This window comes from Podarcis erhardii, assembly GCF_964252035.2.
Source record: "Podarcis erhardii genome assembly, chromosome: 5".
NCBI classification, from domain to species: Eukaryota; Metazoa; Chordata; class Lepidosauria; order Squamata; family Lacertidae; genus Podarcis; species Podarcis erhardii.
Window position 1 is genome coordinate 71,875,636 of NC_138509.1, and position 24,400 is coordinate 71,900,035.

The 24,400-nt window shown below is 43.3% G+C and overlaps 1 protein-coding gene across 5 annotated transcripts in view; it reads left to right on the top strand.

Moving 5' to 3' along the window:
* NYAP2 (neuronal tyrosine-phosphorylated phosphoinositide-3-kinase adaptor 2) overlaps positions 1-24,400 on the top strand; it is a 141,876-nt gene that overhangs the window by 111,874 nt on the left and 5,602 nt on the right. For all 5 annotated transcript variants that reach the window (XM_081861539.1, XM_081861542.1, XM_081861541.1 and 2 more), the window contains one exon: positions 7,830-7,933. In XM_081861539.1, coding sequence (XP_081717665.1) covers positions 7,830-7,933 — 104 coding nt within the window. The remainder of the gene's footprint in view (positions 1-7,829; positions 7,934-24,400) is intronic.

The window sequence follows — 24,400 nt, forward strand, 5'->3', positions numbered from 1 at the left end:
TTTTTTATGTGCGTGGATTCGGGGGGGGGGGATGTAATCCCATGTAGACCAGCTTTAGAGACTGTTCTCAGAATCGGATTGTTAAAATGCGTCCTCAAGTGTACATGTGTCACCAAAAAAGCAGCACCTTTCAAGATCTTGGGTAGCAGTTTGCAATGTGCTATGAAGACATTGTCCTGTCCACCAGTTACAGGGAGGAAATAGATTGTGACTGGTTGTTGAGGGGATCCAGTGTAAAGTAATACATTTGCATCTCTCCAGATCCCCTGCTCCTTACATGCAACAAGTGCGAAGTTTACTTCCTATTAGAGTATGTACTTAATGCATACTAGGGTTTCCTTCTTTGGTCACTGTAGTGTGACTGCGCTCCTCCCTGGGTGTGGTTCCTTCCATAATTAATTGGAAACTAGCTGGAACCTTAGTCTTACCTGCTAACAAGGCTTATTTACTCTGCTGAGCTGTTGATCTGTTGCTGACCGATAAATGCAACTTTTGAAGTTATTTTGACCCCTGCTGGCTTCCTGGTATTAGGGCAGACTCAGTGTAAGGTATCTTCACAGGGTCAGTACCCTTCTCAAACCTACAGGACACTACAGTGATGCTGGCCCAAGTCCTCGCTTGGCACAGTTGCATGTGGAGCAAAGCTGTAGGAGTTAAGGGCCATGGTCGGGGTGACTGTCAGACAGGGCTGGTTTACCCATTAAGCAAAACAAGTACCGTATTTTTTGCTCTATAAGACTCATTTTTTCCCTCCTAAAAAGTAAGGGGAAATGTGTGTGCATCTAATGGAATGAATGAGGGCTGCGCAGCTATCCCAGAAGCCAGAACAGCAAGAGGGATTGCTGCTTTCACTGCGCAGCAATCCCTCTTGCTGTTCTGGCTTCTGAGATTCAGAATTTTTTTTTTTTCTTGTTTTCCTCCAAAAACTAGGTGCGTCTTTTGGTCTGGTGCGTCTTATAGAGCAAAAAATACGGTACATGCTAAGGGCATCGAGGGAAGTGGGGCACCACAGAAATTTTCCATTCCTAGATTTTTAACATTCATGGTCTCTAGTTGCTCAGCTGAGTGTTCATTTTCTCAGCAGTATATTTTTTTTAAAAAAAAATCCCAACAGAACTATGCAGCAAGGAAGGCTGGATACCAGTAAGTTTCCAAGCACAATTCAAAGTGTTGGTGCTGACCTTTAAAGCCCTAAACGGCCTCAGTCCTGTATACCTGAAGGAGCGTCTCCACCCCATCATTCTGCCCGGACACTGAGATCCAGCGCCAAGGGCCTTCTGGTGGTTCCCTCATTGCGAGAAGTGAGGTTACAGGCAGAGGACCTTCTTGATAGTGGTGCCTGACCTGTGGAACACCCTCCCTTCAGATGTGAAGGAAATAAGCAGCTATCTTATCTTTAAAAGACATCTGAAGGCAGTCCTGTTTAGGGAAGTTTTTAATATTTAACGCTGCATTGTTTTTAACACTCGATTGGGAGTCGCCCAGAGTGGCTGGGGCAACTCAGCCAGATGGGCGGGGTATAAATAATAAATTGTTGTTGTTGTTGTTGTTGTTGTTGTTGTTGCTGTTGTTATCTCCACTAAGCATAGAGGCAGATGTGTTGTGTAAGATTAGTTCTGAGGATTGGATGACTCTGCAATTTAAAAAGTAGGAGAAAATACCTACCCACAATACCTACCCCTGAGATGTGGCTCAGGGATGGAAACACTGTTCAGCCTCACATTCCCAAAGGTGGAAAAAGTATGAAGAGCAATGGATGGGACCCTTTGTTTCAACCCCCACAAAAGGAAGATGGCTCTATGTACATCATCTTCCACCCAGGCCAGCAGGAGGCATGATCACAGCACATGTCCCAACCAGGCAAAAACACTCAAGGAGGATGTGGAACAGGCTTGGTGAGGGTATGTGGACTGGGGAGATTCCCAAGGCTTGAACAGAGAGACCTGAAGGGCTCAGCTTCCTCACTCTTACTTGAGCTGAAGTGCAAGCAGCAATTCTGGCTCTGTGCAGTTCCCCTTGCCTGCTGCATCGGCAGACAGCAGGATCCGTGCAGCTGAGCCGCCTAACAGCTCAGCAGGACCCAGCTGGTTCTGGTGTTGCACAGTGGGACGTAGAGCCTTCACACTAGTCCTCTTGTTATCTTCAGCGTGAAAGCGGAGGGCAGGCGGCCATCCTCCCTTCCAAGTCCGCTTTCATGTGGAGGCACAGCTGTGCATTCCCGCAGCATCAGATCTGGTTCACCTGATCCCCCCTCTCGCCGACTTCCACTTCTGATACTGCATGGCGCCATTCAATTAGTTTCAATTGCTCCCAGCCTGTGTCATTATAGCCCATGTGCTGGGATGCTGTACCTTTGAAACTAGGCTATTTCCCCTCTGAGTTTGTAAATATTAAGGTGACCTTGGGCACTGCGTTCGCCGCTGCGTTTCATTGCTATGTGTCATCCCCTCGTCTCTTAGATAATTTCTCAGGGACGTTTCATTTCAGGTCTCTGCCATCAGGAGGCTTTTTAGAGGAATAGCTGTCAGTGATTTTTTTTTTTTGAAAAAAGAGAAAGAAACACTGCAGCCTCAAAAACATGCCATTGCTGTTTCAGTGGAAAACCACAGGGGGTTGGCAAAATGGGAGGCTTCATCGAACTCAACTGTGGATGTTTCAAACAGCATTTTCCAGAACGTTGCTGCCTGCTTGGGATATAAGGCATTTTGCACTGCCACCTACTGCTGCAAAGATTGCACTGCGCTCCATTTTAAGATGCTGCCCCACACTGTATTGTTGACTTGCAGTTTTATTTTTCATTTCTTAACATTGCAAAGCTGGCACTTGGCCAGATCATTTAGGAGTCAGGTGAAAACGATTTGCAAGTAAAACAGTTGTGCACTTAGTAAAGGTGCTTAGGATTAGAGAGGAATGGTGCTAATACATTATTAATCTTAGATATTAAGGTCTAAATGTTGACAAAAAGGATGCTTGAGACATTTGCCTTCGCTCACCTCCATCTAATGCAAGGGGAATAGCAAATTTTGTCTTCTTTTAATTCAGCAGGAGGAAAACCACTTTAACTAACTTCCTTTGCCAGTTTGTCAGCAAATTAACCACGGTCTGCTGCCTTTCCTGAAAGAGTCTACCCAGAAATGTGTGATGCGTATACAATTAAAGTCATCATGTCATCTGCTGCAGATTTATTGCTGATACTCCAGGCCTGGACTATAGGGTTTCTTGGACAAGAATCTGGATTGAAATCCTCTTCCTCCCACCCCCAATTTACTTTTGTACAGGGCTGAAATCAGTACCTGGAATCCTTGGGTAGCTGCCAGGTTTCCAAGAGGGCCAACCGCTGATGCCTACCTTGGGCCACCCATTTTAAAAAAGAAATAATCTGGGGCAGCAGTCTGAATAGAGCTGTATGGCTGAGTCTAGCCACTGTAGTAATTCCCCGCAATGGACCTAACACAGCATCCTTGAGGCATTGTGGGAAATTAAAATGGTGGCTGAGCTCAAGTCTCCTGGGGCTGCTTGTGTTCAGCAGTGGAGCATATGCTTGTGTTGCCCAAGATGGGCACACTTCTGAGGGTGCCCTCCCAGGTGCAGGATAGCCGCTCTGGTGCACGGAGCGGTGCACACGCCCTGCATCCAGGGGCGGAGCGAGCCAGCCATGGGGGTGGAGTGAGCCGCTAATGGCTGACATTTGACGCACTGCCCGCCCCCGACTCCCAAGCCTCCCCCAGCTGTCAAAACGAAGGGGGAAGGGAGGAATGCCACCAGCAAAGCAACGCAGCTCCCTGCCCTGCTTCCCCCGACGGCTCAGGGCAGGCTTGGGAGTTGCAGGTGGGCATGTGCCTACTGTCGCCCTCCCTCAGCATAGACACCCAGGGTGGCCCGCCCCCACCGCCCCCTCCGCCCTCCGCCCCTGCTTGTGGTGCTGCTCACAGCACTGCCACCTGCCATTATCTGATAAGCCCCAGATGATCCTAAGCAGGGAGAAGGGGGGTGCCCCAAACTTTCTGGGTGCCCTGTGACAGTGAGGGGAAGAATACAAGGCATTGTAGAGTTTGTTGGAATTCTGCCTCGGTCAGAGGAATGTGCCTACTTTTCAGGCACCGGCTGAATTCCTTTTGACCTCCCCCTGCGACTCCCGGCAGCAAACAGGCGAGGTCTGTATTGGCGATTTTTCGCCGATGTGAAAAAAACACACCATTGCTTATCCCTCTCCCTGCTCCCTAGGGAGGGGAATCAGACTCAGACAGAAACGTATCTACATGCTTTTATTTCTGTCTTTAGCAGCCATACAGATAAAGATGTCTGCACTCTTCGAACAACAGAGAGAAACTCAAAACTCCACCCATGTACATCCTGTACAGGTCATATGACACACACTGAGCTCACATCCGGTGCTCAATACGGAGAATGGACTGCCCCTTTCTTGCCATGGTAACAGTCACAAACATCCTGTCTGGCTTTCCAGCCAGCAGCAGCTGGCTTAGCTGCTTCTTGCTTCCGCATTGCTTCTTTATAGTAACAGAGTTGTCTCTTTAGTTGCCAGATGGCAACTCCTAACCAGGGGCGGCCACTCCCTCCCACTGCTGCCCTTCCATCAAAGACTTGCTCACCAGAGTCACGTGGAAGTGGCTTCCAGTGAGATTTCATGGAACTCCCACAAGAACTTGCTAGAAGCCGCTGCCACTGCTTCTCCTCGCTTCCCCAGGGGATTCTGCTGCTTGAGGCAGTTGCCTCAGTCTGCCTCAAAGGTGGGCCAGCCCTGTTCTTACTTGGAAAGAAACTAGATTTTCTACTGAGAACAAGTGCAAGGTAGTAAATTACTACTAGGGGCACTATTAGGTTGTTGTTTTTATTTTTATCAGGTATTTTGTGGTTTTATATCTTATATCTTATATCTATTTTATTCTGTGAACTGCCCTGAGACCCCTGGGTAAGGGCAGTATATAAATTCAATTTTAAAAAGTAATAATATTCTGTGCCTTCTTTTAGAGAATGCCAGTGTGGCGTAGTGGCTAGACTACTGGACTAGGACCTGGGAGACCAGGGTTCAAATCCCTGATCAGCCATGAAACTCACTGGATGACTGTGACTCATTCACGGTCTCTCAGCCTAACCTACCTCACAGGGTTGTTGTGAGAATAAAATGGGAAGAGAACTGTGCATGCCGCCATGACCTCCTTAGAGCAAAGGTGGGATATAAATGTGATAGATGATAGATGATAGATAGATGATAGATAGATAGATAGATAGATAGATATAGATAGATGACAGATAGATGACAGATAGATGATAGATAGATGATAGATTAGATAGATAGATAGATAGATAGATAGATAGATATAGATGATAGATAGAGATAGATAGATAGATAGATAGATAGATAGATAGATAGATAGATAGATATAGATGATAGATAGATAGATATAGAACAGACCAAACTATACAGTCATAGAACTGTAAAGTTGGAAGGGACCCCAAGGGAACAGAAAAGCTTGCTGTAGTGCTTTGCATTTGTTAATAACTATATTAGTTGGAGGGGTTAGCAGAGGAGGGTGAAGTTTATCAGAGTTGGAGAGGAAAATTGAGAAGGAATCTGGCAGTGCAGTGACATCTAGAGTCAAGCAGCCTCCACTACTGATCACTGGTACCAGGAAACTACTGCATATTTAGCCTACCTACTCATTGAAACACACACACATAGCTCAGTTGGTTAGAGCATGGTGTTTTGTCATGTTTTACTATTCTGTTGGGAGCCGCCCAGAGTGGCTTGGACAACCCAGTCGGATAGGCAGCATACAAATATTATTATTATTATTATTATTATTATTATTATTATTACGATAACACCAAGGTTGCAGGTTCAACCACTGTAGGTGACAGCTACATATTCCTGGACTAGATGATCCTCAGGGTCCCTTCAACTCTATAATTCTATATGACATGCAGCTCCATTATTACATAAAGCAATTTAAGATGCAGCATTTCGATCTTGAATGGGAATAAACATACAGAGGCATTGTTTGCATGAGAAAGAAATAGGCTATTTCCTAACTAAAGTGCCAGTAAATAATCTGAATTATTTTAATTTTGTTTTTATTTTCTTGCTTGTTTTGTTTTAAAGAAAATAGTTAATAAAGATTATAAATAACAATCACTTTTTGTTTTGAGTCTTAGAATAATGGACATAGGAAGGTGCTGGAGTAGTAACAGGAAATTATTAGTACTAGAAAACTGGCAATGAAATCCTTATCTAATACCTATCTACTTACTACCCATTCAATGGGATTTATTCTCAGGCGAGTGTGTATTGAATTGTAGCCTGAAAGCTGCAACAGGCACACCATGCTAGAAATATAAGGCAAGGTAGATGCTTTAAAAGGAACAACCATTCTCTCTGAGTATGATACATTCCATTCCTTTGATGCCAGATGAAAGGGGTTTTTGCTACTGAAGATGTGATAATCTTCCATGATGATGTATGTGCCCAACTGAGAATGCTAGCATTTCCATTTTCTGGAAATAAACAGTTCAGAAGCTGTGGTAGACAAGACCTTGCAGTTTTACCCATCAACGAAACTAAAGAAGGCCACATTGTCTCATTGTCTACAGAATGCAGCGATGTGCCAAACACCTCTATCCCAATAATTCTCCATCAGTTAATGAGAAAGGGATTTGCGTTCAAAAATTATCAAAGGGGGGAGAAAACATGGGTGAAATTTTATTGGGTGTGGTGTAGGGTTTTTGATGCACTTGCCTTATTTTTGAGGTGGTTGGGGAGTATTTGCGAGTGTCCTTTCGTTCATTCTACAAATAATCTCCCAGCAGTGTGCAGTCTGTAGCCTTCCTGGATGCCTAAGCGTCAATGATAGCCCTATGGGAAGAAGTCATGAGGTAACTGCTCCCACAGGGCTTTTTCAAATCAGGAATTGAGAGCAACCAGGGAGGCTGCACAGTGCTGGAGAAATGATTATTGAGTTCACCCTCAGTCACTTTATAATGATATAACATGCTCAAAACTATTTGATTGGCTTGGCATCTTCAATGCCTACTCCTGAAGAGGAGAAGAGGAGTGTTTAGTGGGGTATGACCAATGGACCCTAGGACCATTCAGTTGTATCCAGCTCAAGCCAGACAGCAAAGAGGTGTTCTGGTGGCACCTCGCAAGGGCCTCAAGTGCTGGCCAATCATTCAGCTTACCTGCAATTTCCTGCTTGTACTTCCTGCCAGCCATGACGACAGCCAATCTGCCAAATCACACCCAGAGATGGACTGTGTGGAAAAAGAGGGAACCACATGGCCAATCGGGAAATCTGGGGGGGCGGGAGGGGGGACTACTCAGTGCTCCAAAGAAGCAGCCAGCTGAAGCTGATTCTCAACCTAGAGCAGCCAGGTGGGATGCCACAACAAAGAAGGCTGACAAGGGAGGGGGGAGAGCTTTTATTGTGATGCCGGTGCCACCTTGTCTTGGCATGGCATCCTGAGCATCTCGATGTCAGTGAGCTCCCTGCACATGATCCCTATTTCCAGAGTCACCTGAGGGAGATCAAATTCACTCCCTGCTAAGCACATGTTTGAGCTGTGTTTTGTTGACAGCGGGTTCTGTTCCATAAGCCCTTGTGGTGGAGAATCAAGGGCTTCTTTGAGGCAAATCTCAAAAACAAGTTGGGAACTGTTGGAGGGCAGCAAGCTAGACCATGCTGCCAGAGAGCAAAAGAGAAATGAGAACATCATAAACCATTGTCTTTTACAACTATGCTTTTCCATGGCTGTCTGGATTTGGACAAGGGACTCCAGAACTTGATCTCTGACCTGTTTCCTTTCCTTTCCAGAGCCGAAAGCAAGCTGCAGGTTAGGACGATCTGCATCCACATCAGGTGTGCCTCCTCCCTCCGTTACTCCTCTCAGGCAAGCCAGCGATCTGCAACCGAGCCAGGTACCATCGTTAGCCAATCGCGAATGACTTCCTGTGATGCAACATGCCAAATTTTCTCACCTCTCTGTGTGTCTGTCATCTGTTGCTGTAAATTGTTCTTCTGTGTATTTGGTTTGATTTCTGTTTGTATGCCTGTACATGTGCGTGTCTCTCTCTCTCTCTCTCTTTTATAAGCAAAGAAATTCTACCCTCTCCAGTATCATGTCAAGACTTTCTTTGCTGTTAATTCATTTTAAATCTCTGTTTGTCTTCTCTTCATTCTGTAATATAAATGTGCTGACCTTTCATACCCTATATATTAGCTGAATGCTGTGTGCGCTATTTTTTTTGAGGGAAAAAATGATCCTGTGGTATATTTTTTTATCAACAATTTATCAATTTAATTGATGCTGTTTATAACATATATTTCTTTTAAATATTTCACGTAAAACTTTTTTTTTTACATTATTTCTCACTGACTTTGTATATACCATTTGAACTTTGACTTCTTGTATTGTAATTATACGTGCATCTGTTTTGAGCTTGGTGCATGATTAGCAGTCATATAGATCTATCTGTCTGTCTATACATATATATACATATATATATATACATACATTTTAGCGAAGCTGCAAAATATTTTGTTTTCTGCATGTGGCAGCTCATTTTTCATCAACTCTTGCTTCTATATAATAGTAGTGGGACTATAAAGTAATATCTTGCATTTTTATAAACTGGCAAAAACATTGCAATGAGCATCAGGCTTCCTAAACCTCGGCCCTCCAGATGTTTTGAGACTACAATTCCCATCATCCCTGACCACTGGTCCTGCTAGCTAGGGATCATGGGAGTTGTAGGCCAAAAACATCTGGAGGGCCGAGGTTGAGGAAGCCTGGTATACATGGAAGGAAGTCCCATATACTGTGAATGACAGGGGGTGCAATGTGCTCTCTGCAAACCACCTCACTAATGGGTTTTCCTGTCCGCTAGGTGTTATTGGGCACTGGCCAAGGCCCACACTACTGTTGGAGGCCCACTTCTAATTTCAGAAGCCTCCTGGTCCCACTGCTCCTTCTCCTGGTTTTTACTGCCTGTTTGCTGGACCAGGAGAAAGAGATAAATTCGCATCCTTTGCTTGCTATGCACTCTGCCTTTGGGTAGTTGGGCCCTGGGGAAATGGTGACTGAATGGGCAGTAGGAACAGAGGAGGAGATGGGTCTGCTGAGGGAATCCTGCTTAAGATCCCTCCAAGACCCTGAGCCACCACAATCACACAGGCCTAGGGGGTCTGGGCATGTTTGGCTCCCAAGAATAAGAACATTTCAAACAGCTGCACAAATAGAGATGGTTCCAAAGCAGACTTTAGGTGAACTGGAAGAGAAAAGTTGTCCAAAGCTGTTTTTATCTTCCTTTCTCAAAACATGTTGGGAATCACATCAGTTTGTGCAGCTGACACTTAGGTTCTTGGATTTCCCAGTCCCCCCCCCCCCCCCAATAGCTGTTTTGTAATCCTCTCTGTTGTGTTGGTGCAGCTTTTGCCCTCACTACAATATTGTCTCCAAAATGAACCTTCTACGCAAATAAGTCAATTCAGTTGGGCTCTAACTGTTAGAGTACGTAAAGGATACCTCTTTTTTCTGGGTTAGGGTTTTCTCTCCTTAAGCCTATCTACATAGCCCCACCCTGGAAACTTAGCTTACATATGCAGCAGTAAAAGGTGCTCAGGTGCTGAGATGTCCGAGTGATCAGCACTGCTTCTCACATTTGAATGTTCCATTGTGAAAGCTAGTGCATTAGGCAAAGGGATGGCTTGGAATTTTCCATGCCAGTGTACTAGTTTTCTGTTTGCAAGGAGGGTTTGGTTTTAGCAAGGGGGAGGGATTCAAATGTGGTATTCCCCACCTATACTATGAAATGGAAGAGTCCCTTATAGTTCTGCAAGAGGGAAAACAGGGGAGATTCAGGGGATTGGTGTTGTGAAATGGAGAGGGAGTCTAAACAGCATAGCATCAATTACAAGGAGAAGTGCCTCTTCACCACAATTATGAAACTGGCAGTGAATATGTTGAACAAAACAAAGCCTTATTTTTTTTTTATGCTGAGCTGAAAGTTCATCCCATTGAACTTTCAGCTCAGCACTAATGATACCACCTTAGCATTCTGCTACCTATTTTGCTGCATGTTTACACCAAGCCATAGTCACATTAGAGAATAGGATGCAATGTTGAGAAAGTAGGTAGGTAGGTAAGTAGGTAGGTAGATCAAGAGATAGATAAATCGTGTTTTAAAACTACCCAGTTTAAATATTACTACTTACAATATATTACAAAGATTTCACAACTGCAGAGGCAGCAGAGAAGTCAGTAGAATAATCCTTCTATGTATATAACTTGAAGAAAGATAAGAAGATATGAATATTTAGCTTTATTAGATGAATGTCGAGATCATATCAAGTAGTGTTTTACATAAGTGCAAGATTTAAAATATAAAATTACTTACGCAGCAATCCAAAACATGCAGCATGTTTAGGATTGAGGAACTGGAGGAACAGGGACTTCACTTAAGTGTTATTAGCGTCTTTTCTCAGACCCAAAGTATGAAGGCAATATTTGAATCCTTCCCCGCGTCTCTTCTGTTTTGCTTTCGTGAAACTAAAATGTTGCAGGAACTGTAAAGAAATGCCACATTCTGGCTGGATTCTAGCAAAATCTTATCTAGATGGAAGGGAGTCAAAGGAACACAAAGCTCTAGCCGTTTGGTAGTATCCTACTGTTTGTTTGTACTTCTGAATTTCCAGGCCACTTGGTAAGATTACAGAGCAGTGAACCCTGGTGCTGTGCATAATGCCAATGGATTGGTGGGGCAATGCAGTTTTCTCTGTGCAGATGCCATTTAACTTTTAGGAATAGTGACTATAGGGCCCCATGTGCATGCCTTCATGTAAGTGGGAGATATGCACTAGTCTAATCTCTAAAGAATGGGACATGGGTGGCGCTGTGGGTTAAACCACAGAGCCTAGGACTTGCTGATCAGAAGGTGGGCGGTTCAAATCCCTTCAACGGGGTGAGCTCCCATTGCTCGGACCCTGCTCCTGCGCACCTAGCAGTTCAAAAGCACATCAAAGTGCAAGTAGATAAATAGGTACCGCTCCAGTGGGAAGGTAAATGGTGTTTCCGTGTGCTGCTCTGGTTCGCCAAAAGCGGCTTAGTCATGCTGGCCACATGACCTGGAAGCTGTCTGCAGACAAATGCCGGCTCCCTCGGCCTATAGAGTGAGATGAGCACACAACCCCAGAGTTGGTCACAACTGGACCTAATGGTCAGGGGTACCTTTACCTTTAACCTCTAAAGACCAGCTCTCTGTGTTGACTAAATGCTTGGGCAGTATCCAACTAACATGTTCCATTAGCTCAAGGATTTCTTCTTCTGCAATGGAACATACCCCTCCTCCCACCCAATACCCTCTAAATCTGTTCTAGGTGTTCCCCCAACCCTCCAGGGAAATTTTGGGGAGGGCACATGGGGGAAACTCTCGTCAAAATGAATGGGACTCCCCCCCCCCATGCAGAGTTCAGGCACAGGACGTTGAACCATAGTGTGGGAGTATAATAATCCCTAACCCTAGCAACTAGGATCTTGAGACAGATTTGACCCACAAGCAACCCCACAGATCTGCAAATTTTTTAGCAGACCAACAAATGGTACATCGCCTTAAGTCAAGGTTCATCAAGTCCTTTGGGCACTTGAGGCAGCAAATCTCACTTCTTCTTTTTAGCTGTGAGGAGGAGGAGGAGAAGAAGAAGAAGAAGAGGAGGAGGAGGAGGAGGAGTTTGGATTTGATATCCCGCTTTATCACTACCCGGAGGAGTCTCAAAGCGGCTAACATTCTCCTTTCCCTTCCTCTCCCACAACAAACACTCTGTGAGGTGAGTGGGGCTGAGAGACTTCTGAGAAGTGTGACTGGCCCAAGGTCACCCAGCAGCTGCATGTGGAGGAGTGGGGAAGCAAGCCCGGTTCCCCAGATCTACCGCTCTTAACCACTACACTTCTCTGGTGAAGTGCTGGTGAGAGCCAGTGTGGTGTAGTGGTTAAGAGCGGCGGACTCATAATCTGGTGAACCGGGTTCGCGTCTCTGCTCCTCCACATGCAGCTGCTGGGTGACCTTGGACTAGTCACACTTCTGTGAAGTCTCTCAGCCTCACTCACCTCGCAGAGTGTTTGTTGTGGGGGAAGAAGGGAAAGGAGAATGTTAGCCGCTTTGAGACTCCTTAGGGTAGTCATAAAGTGGGATATCAAAGCCAAACTCTTCTTCCTCTTCTTTCTTTCTTTCTTTCTTTCTTTCTTTCTTTCTTTCTTTCTTTCTTTCTTTCTTTCTTTCTTTTCTTATTTTCACAAAGTTATCTAATTTATTCCCATCAGTGGTTGGTGGAGCAGGATGGAGTCGGGTGGTTCTGGTAGCCTGGGCAAGGTGGCACGGAGTGTCAGATTGACAGCCACTGCACCCAACCCGTGCCATCTTCCCCATTGCCTCCCCCTCCCCCTTTTGGTACCCGGAAGTAACCCCAGCCAGCTAAGGTGCGCCAATCCTTCCCACCTTGCCTCACTGACTATTACTACTTTCCTGCCCCAGTCTTTCATAGTTCCATTTGTAGGTCTGAAAGAACATGCATAAGTAGCAGCTAGGGAGTAGGAGGATCTGTCCATTCTGGTTTTCTCAGTTTCTCATTTTTCCAATCTTAAAATCAGCTCTCCACAATTTGCAGGTTTTTCTGCTATAAAACCCTTATGGGAAATTTTCAGTATTTTAGTGCAAATTTCTCCTGATAAACATACAGTGGTACCTCTAGTTACAAACTTAATTTGTTCCGGAGGTCCGTTCTTAACCGGAAACTGTTCTTAACTAGAAGCGTGCTTTTGCTAATGGGGCCTCTTACTGCCGCTGTGCCGCTGACACACGATTTCCGTTCTCATCCTGGAGCAAAGTTCTCAACTCAAGGTAATTCTTCCAGGTAGTTAGCGGAGTTTGTAACCTGAAGTATTTCTAACCTGAGGCGTTTGTAACTCGAGGTACCACTGTATTTTTGTATGCAGTTTTGACTAATGCACACATTTTTGCAAGCAATTTCTCTTAATATAATGCACTTGTGCATTGTTTTAAGTAATATGTTCATTTTTATGCACATTTCAAATTGTTTGGTTGGACAACTGCATTGCAAAATTCAGATAACTGCGAATTTTGAAGGATTGCTGTTCTTCAACTCTCGTGTTGTTTCAGAAATGGCAAATTTGATAAATCTGACTTTGCATGTGAAGTTTCTTTGAATCGAATTTTCTTTGAATTGAATTTCCCCCTCTTCCCTAGTAATAGGTTTTAACTTTTACTTTAAGAAGATCTCTAGGGAGGGGTCCAAAAAAGCTGGCCTCGTATTGACTGTGAGAATAGTCAGCTTATGAAATTTGTTCTTTGCTTCTCAGAGTCTTAAAAATAAGCTGGTGCATTCTGGTAATGCTTTAGAATGAGCGCAGCAAACCAACTACATGTTACTTCCCCTTGACAGCATCAAAGTCAAGATTACGTTTGTGAATATGAAATCTGTCCATTGCAGTTTTGTTCTTTGTCTATTCATAATTTCCAGCTTTTACTTGGGAAATGAAATTGCTTGCATGTTTATACTCTTCCATTGCACTGTGCACTGTAATAGCCACTAGATGGAGCTGGAATCCACATTATTATTTAAGTGAATATCTTGCTTTATTTTTATGAAAGGGAAATGGAGGGAAGTTCCATTTTCCCTGCTATTGACTGACTGCCATTGATATATTTGCTAGTGCAATCAGAACAGCTCAGAAATACTGTCAGGTGATTCAACATCAATATTAGATAAAGTGAAAGCAATTCCCGCAAAGGGAAAGTACGGAAGCATCATAAAAAGTAACAGTTGTCCTGTTGGTGGAGGAAGCTGGAAGGAAATGAGTTGAATCAAAGCTACTGCTATGATGTTTCCTTAAAATGAATTGTGCTTCTGAGTATGCATTTCACCACTCCCACCCCAAGCCCTAATTTTTATTTTTATTTTCAAATATGGGGTTGTATCCAATGCATTGCTAAGTTGAAATCATTTAGAGGTATACTTATTCTACTGGCAAATTGCATTTCATCAGTGGAATATTGTCACATAAGAGAATACATAAGCAGGTTGCTGTTAACTCTGTTGCAAAATAGATTGCACAACCAGCTGCACATCCAGTTTCCACTAGGACAACTGTTGCATTGGATTCTCCCGTTGTGCAGCATTAAAACTCACCTGTCTGCTAGTGCAAGAGTTCTTGTGCTAGCAGGCAGAGAACATTAGATACAGCCCACTGCATGGCTCATCACTATTCCCCTTATTCTATGAGTTGCTGCAATTCTGAAAGATCCTTAGTCTCCCTTTGCTACTCCAGGAAAGTGTGGGGGGGTGGAGGGGTCTGTTGGGTGGTCATTATAGCCAGGTGTTGCAGGAGTGTTCTGCAAGACAAAAGCTCTACAGCAGGATTAGTGGATCCCAGGGTAGGAAATGTGACACAGGACAGCAGCTGGACAGAAAAATTAAAGAGATGGAGGAACCAGTGTTGGTTCTGCATGGAAGGTAGGGGTTAAATGTGTGAAGTTTGATGTCTTTAATGGACAAGAGCATATAAAAGATACATAGATGATATAGACAGTTTGTGACTCTGCAGCCTTAAAGTTGTTATTTGCCTCGTGTAAAAACCTTTCAAAGCTTGGGTAAAGGTAAAGGGACCCCTGACAATTAAGTCTAGTCACGAGGCCAAGGGAGCCGGCATTTGTCCACTTCTGCAGACCCACGTCCCTCTTTTCAAAGATTAAGAACTGCTTAATTGATGGAACCTAGCCTAGCAAAATCTACCTCTAAAATTTAGCCTCATCTTTCTTTGAAAGATGTACAAAATGTTCCCCAAACCCTATTGGTTTTGATGTTCAAACTTTAACACACACACAAACTTACATGGACATAAAATATGTTGTGTACAATTGTTTTTGTACTGTTTGATGTGTAGGTGGTTATTAACTGAGATTTGTGTTTCTCTTCTTTGGGTGCCCACAAGAGGGAGGTATTGATCTACTTTGTTTTATAGTGTTTAGTTTTTGTAAAGGATGAAAGTTTTACCCACCATACAAAGGAACAATCATGTGGTCTTATGGAGCCTAAATTCTCTGAAAATGAACTGGTGAAACATAGTGACAACTATTTTACTCATTTACAGTAGGCAGCATGTTTCATTGGGGTTTATCTAGTCAGACAACTAGTCTAAAATAAAACACATTTCTCATAAGGTTAAGCATGTCAGCACAGATTTCATCAGCCTTCATCCATCCTCCCATTTCCTTCGCATGCTGAATTGACAGATTTTTCATTTATTAACATTCAGTGATCCATAACTTGAATCCAGCACCATTATTGGTATTGGGATTGATACTGTGCATTTTTGTAGGCAAACTGTTGCATCCAGGGTATTTCAGTATTTTCCCTCTTATGGATCAGCTGCTCTCACAACGCACGAGTAGCATCTCATACAAACTACATTGCCAGAGTTTTCACAGGCAGGGCATCACCTCACTTTTCTTGCATGCTTACTTTTTAATATCCAAGCATGGAATCCAAAGCATTGCACTGGATGGTCACCCATCCAGGGACTAACTGAACCAAGACCTGCTTAGCTTCAGCAAGGTGGTGGCCTCATGTGCCCTTAGACTGTACACTGGAACCCACATTTTTAAGGTGATTTAATGGTGGTTTTGCTTATGCCCATGCAAGGCAGCTCATCCATTTTCCACCAGTCACTCTTTTTCCTATTGCAGCCCTCTGCACCACATTGCATACTGCTAGAGTGGGTTCCCCAACACTTAGGAGAGGTTTTCAGGAGGTATGGGGTGGGGACTGCAGTGGATAGAGGAGGATTAGCAAAAACCTTGTAACCAACCCTCCTTCATGAGTGGAAGTGCTTTCCACTAGTGCAAAACTACCATTGGATAATAATAATAATAATAATAATAATAATAATAATAATAATAATAATAAAGGTAAAGGTACCCCTGCCCGTACAGGCCAGTCTTGACAGACTCTAGGGTTGTGCGCTCATCTCACTCTATAGGCTGGGAGCCAGCGCTGTCCGCAGACACTTCCGGGTCACGTGGCCAGCGTGACAAAGCTGCTCTGGCAAGCCAGCACCAGCGCAGCACACGGAACGCCATTTACCTTCCCACTGGTAAGCGGTCCCTATTTATCTACTTGCACCCGGGGGTGCTTTTGAACTGCTAGGTTGGCAGGCGCTGGGACCGAGCAGCGGGAGCGCACCCCGCCGAATAATAATAATAATAATAATAATTTATTTATACCCTGCCCATCTGGTGGGGTTTCCCCAGCCACTATGGATGGCTTCCAACCGAAAATTAAAAACAATACAGCATCAAACATTAAAAACTTCCCTAAACAGGGCCGCCTTCCGTTGTTTTTTAAAAATAAAATAGTTGCTTATTGCCTTGACATCTGCTGGGAGGACATTCCACAGGGCAGGCGCCACTACCAAGAAGGCCCTCTGCCTGGTTCGCTGTAACCTCACTTCTCGCAGCGAGGGAACCGCCAGAAGGCCCTTGGCACTGGATCTCAGTGTCCGGGCTGGACAATGGGGGTGGAGACCCTCCTTTAGGACCAAGGCCATTTTGGGCTTTAAAGGTGAGCACCAACACTTTGAATTGTGCTCGGAATTGTACTGGGAGCCAATGAAGATCTTTCAGGATTAGTGTTATATAAGCTGGGTATTATCCATAAGTTGGGTCACTGACACCTGACCATGCAACATTGCAACATCCATATTGCAAAGTCCTGAGCTGCATATGGAATTTCTGACTGTCCTGTTAATATAGAAAGCTAACAGGGAAATTGAACCATGAGTATTGTTTAGATACCTGGTGTCATGTTTCAGTCCACATCAAACATTTAAATCATTCTTATGCCATTTTGAACAGTCACAGAGAATCCTGGTTACTGTAGTTTGTTAAGGGTGCAGGGAATTGTGGTTGTGTGGATTAATCACCATCAACCAACTACAGTTCCTAGAATTCCTTGGGGAAGGCCATGGCTGTTGAAGTAGTATAAGAGTACTGTAATAAGAATGGGAAATTCATGGAAGGAAAGGCAGGCATCAGACCAAGGGAATAAGTGGTCCTCACTGGAGAAATATAAACCAATATCTCCTATAAACCAATGATGGCCAGGCTTATAATCTGAGAAAAAGCTCAAGCAAATCAATCCAAAAGATCTGAGGGTGCCGTACTTGAGCTTAGATTAGGTATGTATTCAGGAATGAAGAAAGGTTGAAAGATGGAGGTGATGGAAAATAGAGAACTAGAGCCAAATCACGGATCAGGAATCAAAAGCTAGAGGATAGGTGCCAAAATCCAGAAAGGCAATTTGATAATGAAAGGTTGAGGCTAGGTTACAGTAGGGCAGATCTGTAGACTGCAACAGAACAAAGGCAAAACAAATAGGGATAAGGATGCACAGAGATGTCTGTTAAGTCTCTCATCCACAGTCATTTCCCAAGCAATCCTAGATGTGTCTATTCAGAAGGAAGTTCTACAGGGTTAAGTGAGGCTTATTCCCATGTAAGCATGTAGAGGATTGTAGCCATAGGTAGCTCTTGAACATGTGATGCAGGTAAGAGCTTGGAGGAGTGCAGCTGAAAACTGCAATTCCAAGCTCACTTCCTCGGAAGTACCTGCTGTTAAATGAAAGTAAAACAGTTCTTTAAGTAGATGTGTTTAGGATCAGGGTGTTAGTTTTTATACTAGTATACTATAAAAATTTATGCAGATGTAAATGTGTGCAATAAAATATATTATTTCCACCAAAAAGACCTCACAGTCACAACAGCACAGCGGCATCTGTGAGGCAGTTGTACAGCGACTAACCAAACGTGGTTATTGGTAGACAAGCATTTTATCCTTATGGCTTCATTGGTCTACAGGGCCTATCCCATGACAGGGTTCTCCAGGGTGATTAGTTTAGGAAGCAGCAGATCTCCAGCTCAGGCAGCTGATTCCTGGCTCAAGCAGTGTTAAGTCCCCAGCCCCTGATCAGTGGAAGAAGATATCCCAGAGAGGCTTTCTCATTTCAACTAGTGTAACTTTACACTGGCTTAACTTACATTGGCCTGCTTGGTGCTAGTTTCTTGTGCATAGGACTGCTTCCTGAATTTATTACGGCTTTTGAACCATGTTTTGTTTTTGTCTACTTAGCAAATAAAAAGAAATAAAACGTAAGTGCTTCATTCGCTTTTTATAACTGCCTTTCATGTGATACCATTCAAACATCACAGTGAACTTACGAGGGACTACATGACAGTTGAATAAAATGAAGCTTATGGTAATAAGATATTAATATTACTTGTCAGCCTATGTGTATCTATAGGTTGGTTGTAACTTTATTGTGTAAGAGTCCAAGATCCTTCATAAGAGACTCACCTTTTCATATAATGGGGGAGGGGGGGAGGAAATTTGCTTTCTAAGGCCTGGAGCAGAAATTATCATTTTAATCAAGTTCAGAAAACAAACGTGGCCCACACAGGATTGCTCAGTTGCTTTCCTGTGGCTCTTCTGCACCTGCTGTTGAAATCCTTGTGCCTTTCTTTTCTCCTTTGGTGTACATTTATGTTTGACTCAGGGCAACAATTTTATAGGGTATTTACTCATAAATGAAAAAATAAAATAAAACAATGATTAAAAGTGGCATGAAGCAAAAGTTTATGGCAGCATGGCAGACTGCCTGTAGTTTCGCCATTCCCTTGTGAAAGAAAAATAGAGAGCCTATTTATAATGTGCTATAAATAGAATGCCACTTCTTTCATCCAGCACACATTTCTCTTTTATCCACAAACACTGCTTTTTTGCCTTTCTGATATGTGAATTTGCTGGGTTTCACCCATGCGTCTTCTGTTTAAACTGTGTGTGTGAGAGAGGGAGACACCACACAGGACACTGTGAACAAAAGTACCGTTTTCTTTATCACCATCTCTTTTGTTACATCACAGATCGCTCTAGCCTTGTTGCCATGGTGACCACAATTTCATCAGATTCCCCCTCAAATGTTTGTATAGCCTTATACAGTATATTGCACTTACTGCAACTGTATAGTATCTTGTCTGTATACTGTATGCCCATAAATATGTATATTTATTCACCCATGTATGTATGTATAGTTTGTTTATATATCTGTATATGTATGTGTGCCTCTTCATAGTCTGTCTCTGAAATGTTTGACTTCCTCACAAACATTATATGTCTGCAAGTTATGATGAAGTATGGATGCCAGCACTCACTTTTGATAACTTATAATCTTCATTTTGTCTTGTTAAACAATGAAAATAAAAACTTCGTGTATTTTAAATGAGAATTTTAAAACAGTGGTTACTTTTCTTTTACTTTCAAGCGTGGCCCCTTGGGATAGGGTTGGGTCATTTGTTTTAGCAGCCTGTGTGTGGATTCTTGGTTCAGTTGTAGGGTGGACAGCTGGAATGATTCCCTCTTAAAAGCAAAGGTCTCAGCGTATCATTATTATGCATGGCATGAAAAAGGTAGATTAAATATATATATATATATATATTTCTTCCTCTGTTATACCAGAACTCATGGATATCCAGTGCATTTGAAGGTTGGGAAATTCGGGACGAACCAAGGAATTATTTCTTCGCACAGCACATATTTAAACTATGGTATTCTCTCACTCCAGAGGCAGTGATGGCCACCAACTTTTGCTGGAAAAAGCAGGAGAAGGAAGTGCTCTGGTGCTTGGCTCCTGCTTGTGGGCTTCTGACAGGCCTCTGGTTGGCCACTGTGAGAACAGGATATTAGACTATATCTGCTATTGGTCCAATCCAGCAGGGCTCTGCTTATGATCCCATGTTTATGTTCAGGGAGTGGAGAGCAACTGCCTGGGTTCAAGAAAGTGGCTTCCCAATGGCAAACAAGCCAGGGATCCTTAAAGGGGACAAGGCAGAACAGCAGAAAAACAAGTATCAGTGCTGTGGTATTAGACTGAAGGGTGGGAAAGCTGTACCCCTGACCATTAGGTCCAGTCATGATCGACTCTGGGTTGTGATGCTCATCTCGCTTTATTGGCCAAGGGAGCCGGCATACAACTTCCGGGTCATGTGGCCAGCATGACTAAGCCGCTTCTGGTGAACCAGAGCAATGCACGGAAATGCCGTTTACCTTCCCGCCAGAGCAGTACCTATTTATCTACTTGCACTTTGACATGCTTTCAAACTGCTAGGTTGGCAGAAGCTGGGACCGAGCAACGGGAGCTCACCCTGTCACGGGGATTCAAACCGCCGACCTTCTGATCGGCAAGTCCTAGGCTCTATGGTTTAACCCATAGCACCACCCGTGTCCCATTTATAGAAACATTAGGGGTGCCTCAATGTTAGTCCCTCACTGGGGGAATCTCAGTCTATCACTAGCTGTCCCATTATATCATTGCCCATACATGGACAGAGCTGGAAAACTCAGATAAAAGAGGCGAATTCATAAAGCATAGGGCTTCTCCACAGGGTGTTGCATTTAGCCATCATTTCCTTCTCCTAGCCTTAGGCACCATAGAGGGAAGCCTAAACACCATTCCCACACCTGGGTATTTCGGTCTTTGCTCAACTAGTTTGGGTTGTTTAGTTAAGCAGCAAGGGTTGTTACTCTTAAGTTCTCTTCTAACAAATGATGAAGGCCGCAGCCTTGTAGTTATATTCTTAGTTTTATATTCATTTCTTTTGCAAGGTTCATAATTACATGCTAGTTACCATGGGCTATAGGCCCTGATATGTGTTTCAGATAATTAAAAGCAGACTCAATAAGCTATATCATGGTGTGACTTCTTGCAGCCAATAAGAATGGGCATTAAATAGTATTAATAGTATTGAGTTAGACTTGTTAGGGTTAGGCATTCTTGTTAAAATCAAAATGGTAAACAAATGAAACATTTCTAACCCTGATCATTGCTAAATTGAAGTTCATCCTGAGATATTTTCTGTTTCATATGGCTGATGTTGGCAAATCACACATTGTTAAATTTGGCTTAATTTACAAAGGCGTGTGGTTTGTAATATTTACCTTGGCCTCTTTGCATTTCCTTCATTCTGTTAGAATATGATATGTGCCTCTTTTCTTCTTCTTGCAACTGGGGTAATTAAAGATTGCTGTGCATATGGGGCCAAGTTGGTCCAGGATCCCCAACTCTTAATAATTTTATCTATGTCTGTAACCATGTCCCACTGTAACCCCACCCAAATTGAAAGCATGGCAGCAGTGAGTAGCCCAAAGTCTCAATGAAAAGAATCCCAGATGTACTAGGTGTCAAAAATCTCATCATCTCAAAGTCAATGTTTCCGTCTTCATTTTAGCATGCTTGTCATTAAAAAAAGAAAAAAATTGGGTGGATTGTGCTAAGATTGTTGATCATATTCACTGAGTAAAAATGCATTTAAGGTGATGGAATCTATCACAGTTCTCAACACAGATAGGTAGCCGTGTTGGTCTGCCATGGTCAAAACAAAATAAAAAAATTCCTTCCAGTAGCACCTTAAAGACCAACTGAGTTAGTTCTAGGTATGAGCTTTCGTGTGCATGCACACTTCTTCAGATACACACAGTTCTCAACACGATCATTTTCACAGTCCCTGGTTAGGTAAATAATACATGGAAACTAGCTGTTGCCCTCCAGCTCATAATATGTTTCCATAGTGATGTTTGGCTCTGAGTACCACTCCACAGCCCCACTTTAACATCCTATTCCCCACACTGGACACCTGCCACAAAGAGGCTCCAGATGAAATCTTGGCCAGCCTCAATCCTGTTCTTACTGGACATACAGATGATCAGTAACACCAGACTTTACATTGGGCACATAAGTGCTTTGCTGGATTACAGCCTCTATTAGGAACTGTCTGTGCTAACATAAGACATATTTACTTTTTAAGGGTAATAACTTCCATTCAATTAGTGTTAATTTTATTATTTATCTTTGGGGACTTGGTCCAGCTGGATTGCTCTAACTGAACAATAAATTACGGCAGCCTCGTGTACCTTCTTTCTGGAAGGACAACACATTTTCACAAAAAGAGGTGGTGGGTGGTTGTTCTAAAATAATAATTTTTGATTGGCAAATTCAAAATCCTTCTTTTGTGCAAGACCTTCCTTCTGCAGGTTAATTTTTTCTTCTTCATCTTCAGAAACTCAGTTGTAGCCTGTAGCTTATGGGGTTAGGGAGGAAATAGCTTAGAAGTATGGATTCTGGAAACCAACAACAACAAAATGAGTTGAGGATATGTTCCACCAGAGGTTCTTGGGAGTTCAGTCTGATCCAAATCTCTCTCGGGTTAATGAGATTCATTCTAGTGACTTAGAAGAAATTTTACTCAAGCCTTAAGTGTTGAAGGACACAGTCACTAGGGTAGGAAATTCTGCACTGGACAGTGCTTGGACTACTGTGTGTGCTCAAGTTTACAAAGTGCTTCAGAATCCTGCCCTGCTCAGGTGGTCACAACAAAGCACTGATAATTGCTTGGGGGAGAAGAGCAGGGTTGTGTGTGCTTGTCCTGCCGCCACCATCACATCCCACCCAAAGGCTCTCAATGGGTTTGAGGGCATATTGCTGCAGGGCAGCCTGCTGAATGCATGTTGACTCTTCCCAATGACTGCCTGTTTTAATAAAAAAAATGAATGTAAATCTATTTCCACTGCTGTTCTTTTTAGCGCAAGAAATAAGCACAATGCCAACAGAACATTAGTTCCATGTTGGAAAATACAGCTGACCTGTGAAGATAACTTCCAGATCCTTTGTCTGGTCCTCCCCTGTTCCATGAGTCCCTTCACAGCATAACTTGTGGAACTCCAAATGCCAAGAATTATCTCCTCTTATTTTGTTCTGACAGAAGATGAAACTACTCCCATTTACTTCATTGTGCAGGAGGGAACTGAATTTACTGGCAGTGACTTACCTTGAGTCATGCTGCCTGCTGCTCTGTGACTCACTTCGATGTTAAGGATTTGTCACCTGAGGAGTGGGGAGAATCTTTCCTTTTTGCTTAATCCTGCATCCTTTTCAGATGTGGGATGCATCAATTTAATAAGCCTAAACATTCCCAGATGACAGAACAGTGATGAATTAAACCTTTAGGCCTCAGACATAAAACAATCTGTCCCTGTGTCATTCAAATGACTTCAGTATTTTGAGATCTCGCGTGTGCTTCTTAATAATAATTGTACTGTGACTCTTCCCTTCTACAGCCTATTTTCCAGCCCTACTCAAGGGATGGAGATCCTGTGGTCCTTCAGGAAAGGTCCTAGAACAGATAATGTTCTAGTGTGATTACAAAGACCCAGCATCAGTTTCTCAATAACAACTCATGCCAGACGAATCTCATTTCTTTTTCTGATACAGTTACAAGCTTGGTGGATCAGGGGAATGCTGTGGATGTAGTGTATCTTGATTTCAGTAAAGCTTCATATTTTTGTGGAGAAGCTGTAAAATGTGGGTTGTACAAGTTAGTTGGATCTGTAGCTGGTTAATTGACCAAACCCAAAGAGTGCTCACTAATCGTTTCTCATCAGCTTGAAAGAAGTGACAAGCGGATGTCGCAGGGTTCTGTCCTAGGCACACTGTTGTTCAACTATGTGAAAATGATTTAGGGGTCTTAGTAGACCACAAACTGAACATGAGCCAACAGTCTGAAGCAACAGCAACAAAAAGAGTGGGGGGGGGAGGCTAATGCTATTCTAGGCTCTATCAACAGAAGAATACTGTCTCAAATGAGGAAAGTCATAGTCTTGATCTATTCTACCTTGGTCAGACCACATCTGGAGTACTGTGTGTATTTCTGTCTGCCACAATTTAAGAAGGATATTTAAGAATATTCAGTTTAAGATGGACAAGCGGGTATGTGTACAGAGGAGTTTCACCAAGATGATCAAGGGTCCGAAAACTACTACTTAAGCCTTATGAGGAATGGTTGAGGGAGTTGGGCATATTTAGCCTGGAAAAGAAGAGACTGACAGCCATCTTCAAATATCTAAAGGGCTGTCACATAGAGGATAAAGCAAACATGTTTTCTCCTGCTCTGGAGGGTAGAGCCCAAACCAATAGCTTCAGGTTACAAGAAAGGAGATTCCGACTAAACATCAGAAAGAACTTTCTGACGGTGAGCTGTTCAGCAGCGGAACTGACTCCCTTGGAAGGTGGTGGTGGACTCTCCTTCCTTTGAGGTTTTAAAGCAGAGGTTAGATGGCCATCTGTCATTGATATTTTAGTCGAGATTCCGGCATTGCAGGGGGTTGCACTAGAGGGCCCTTCGGGTCCCTTCCAATTCTACAGTCTATGATGCTATGATTCTATTATTAGAACCCAGGGTTCATAATCTAACATGCTTCAAAAATCTGCAG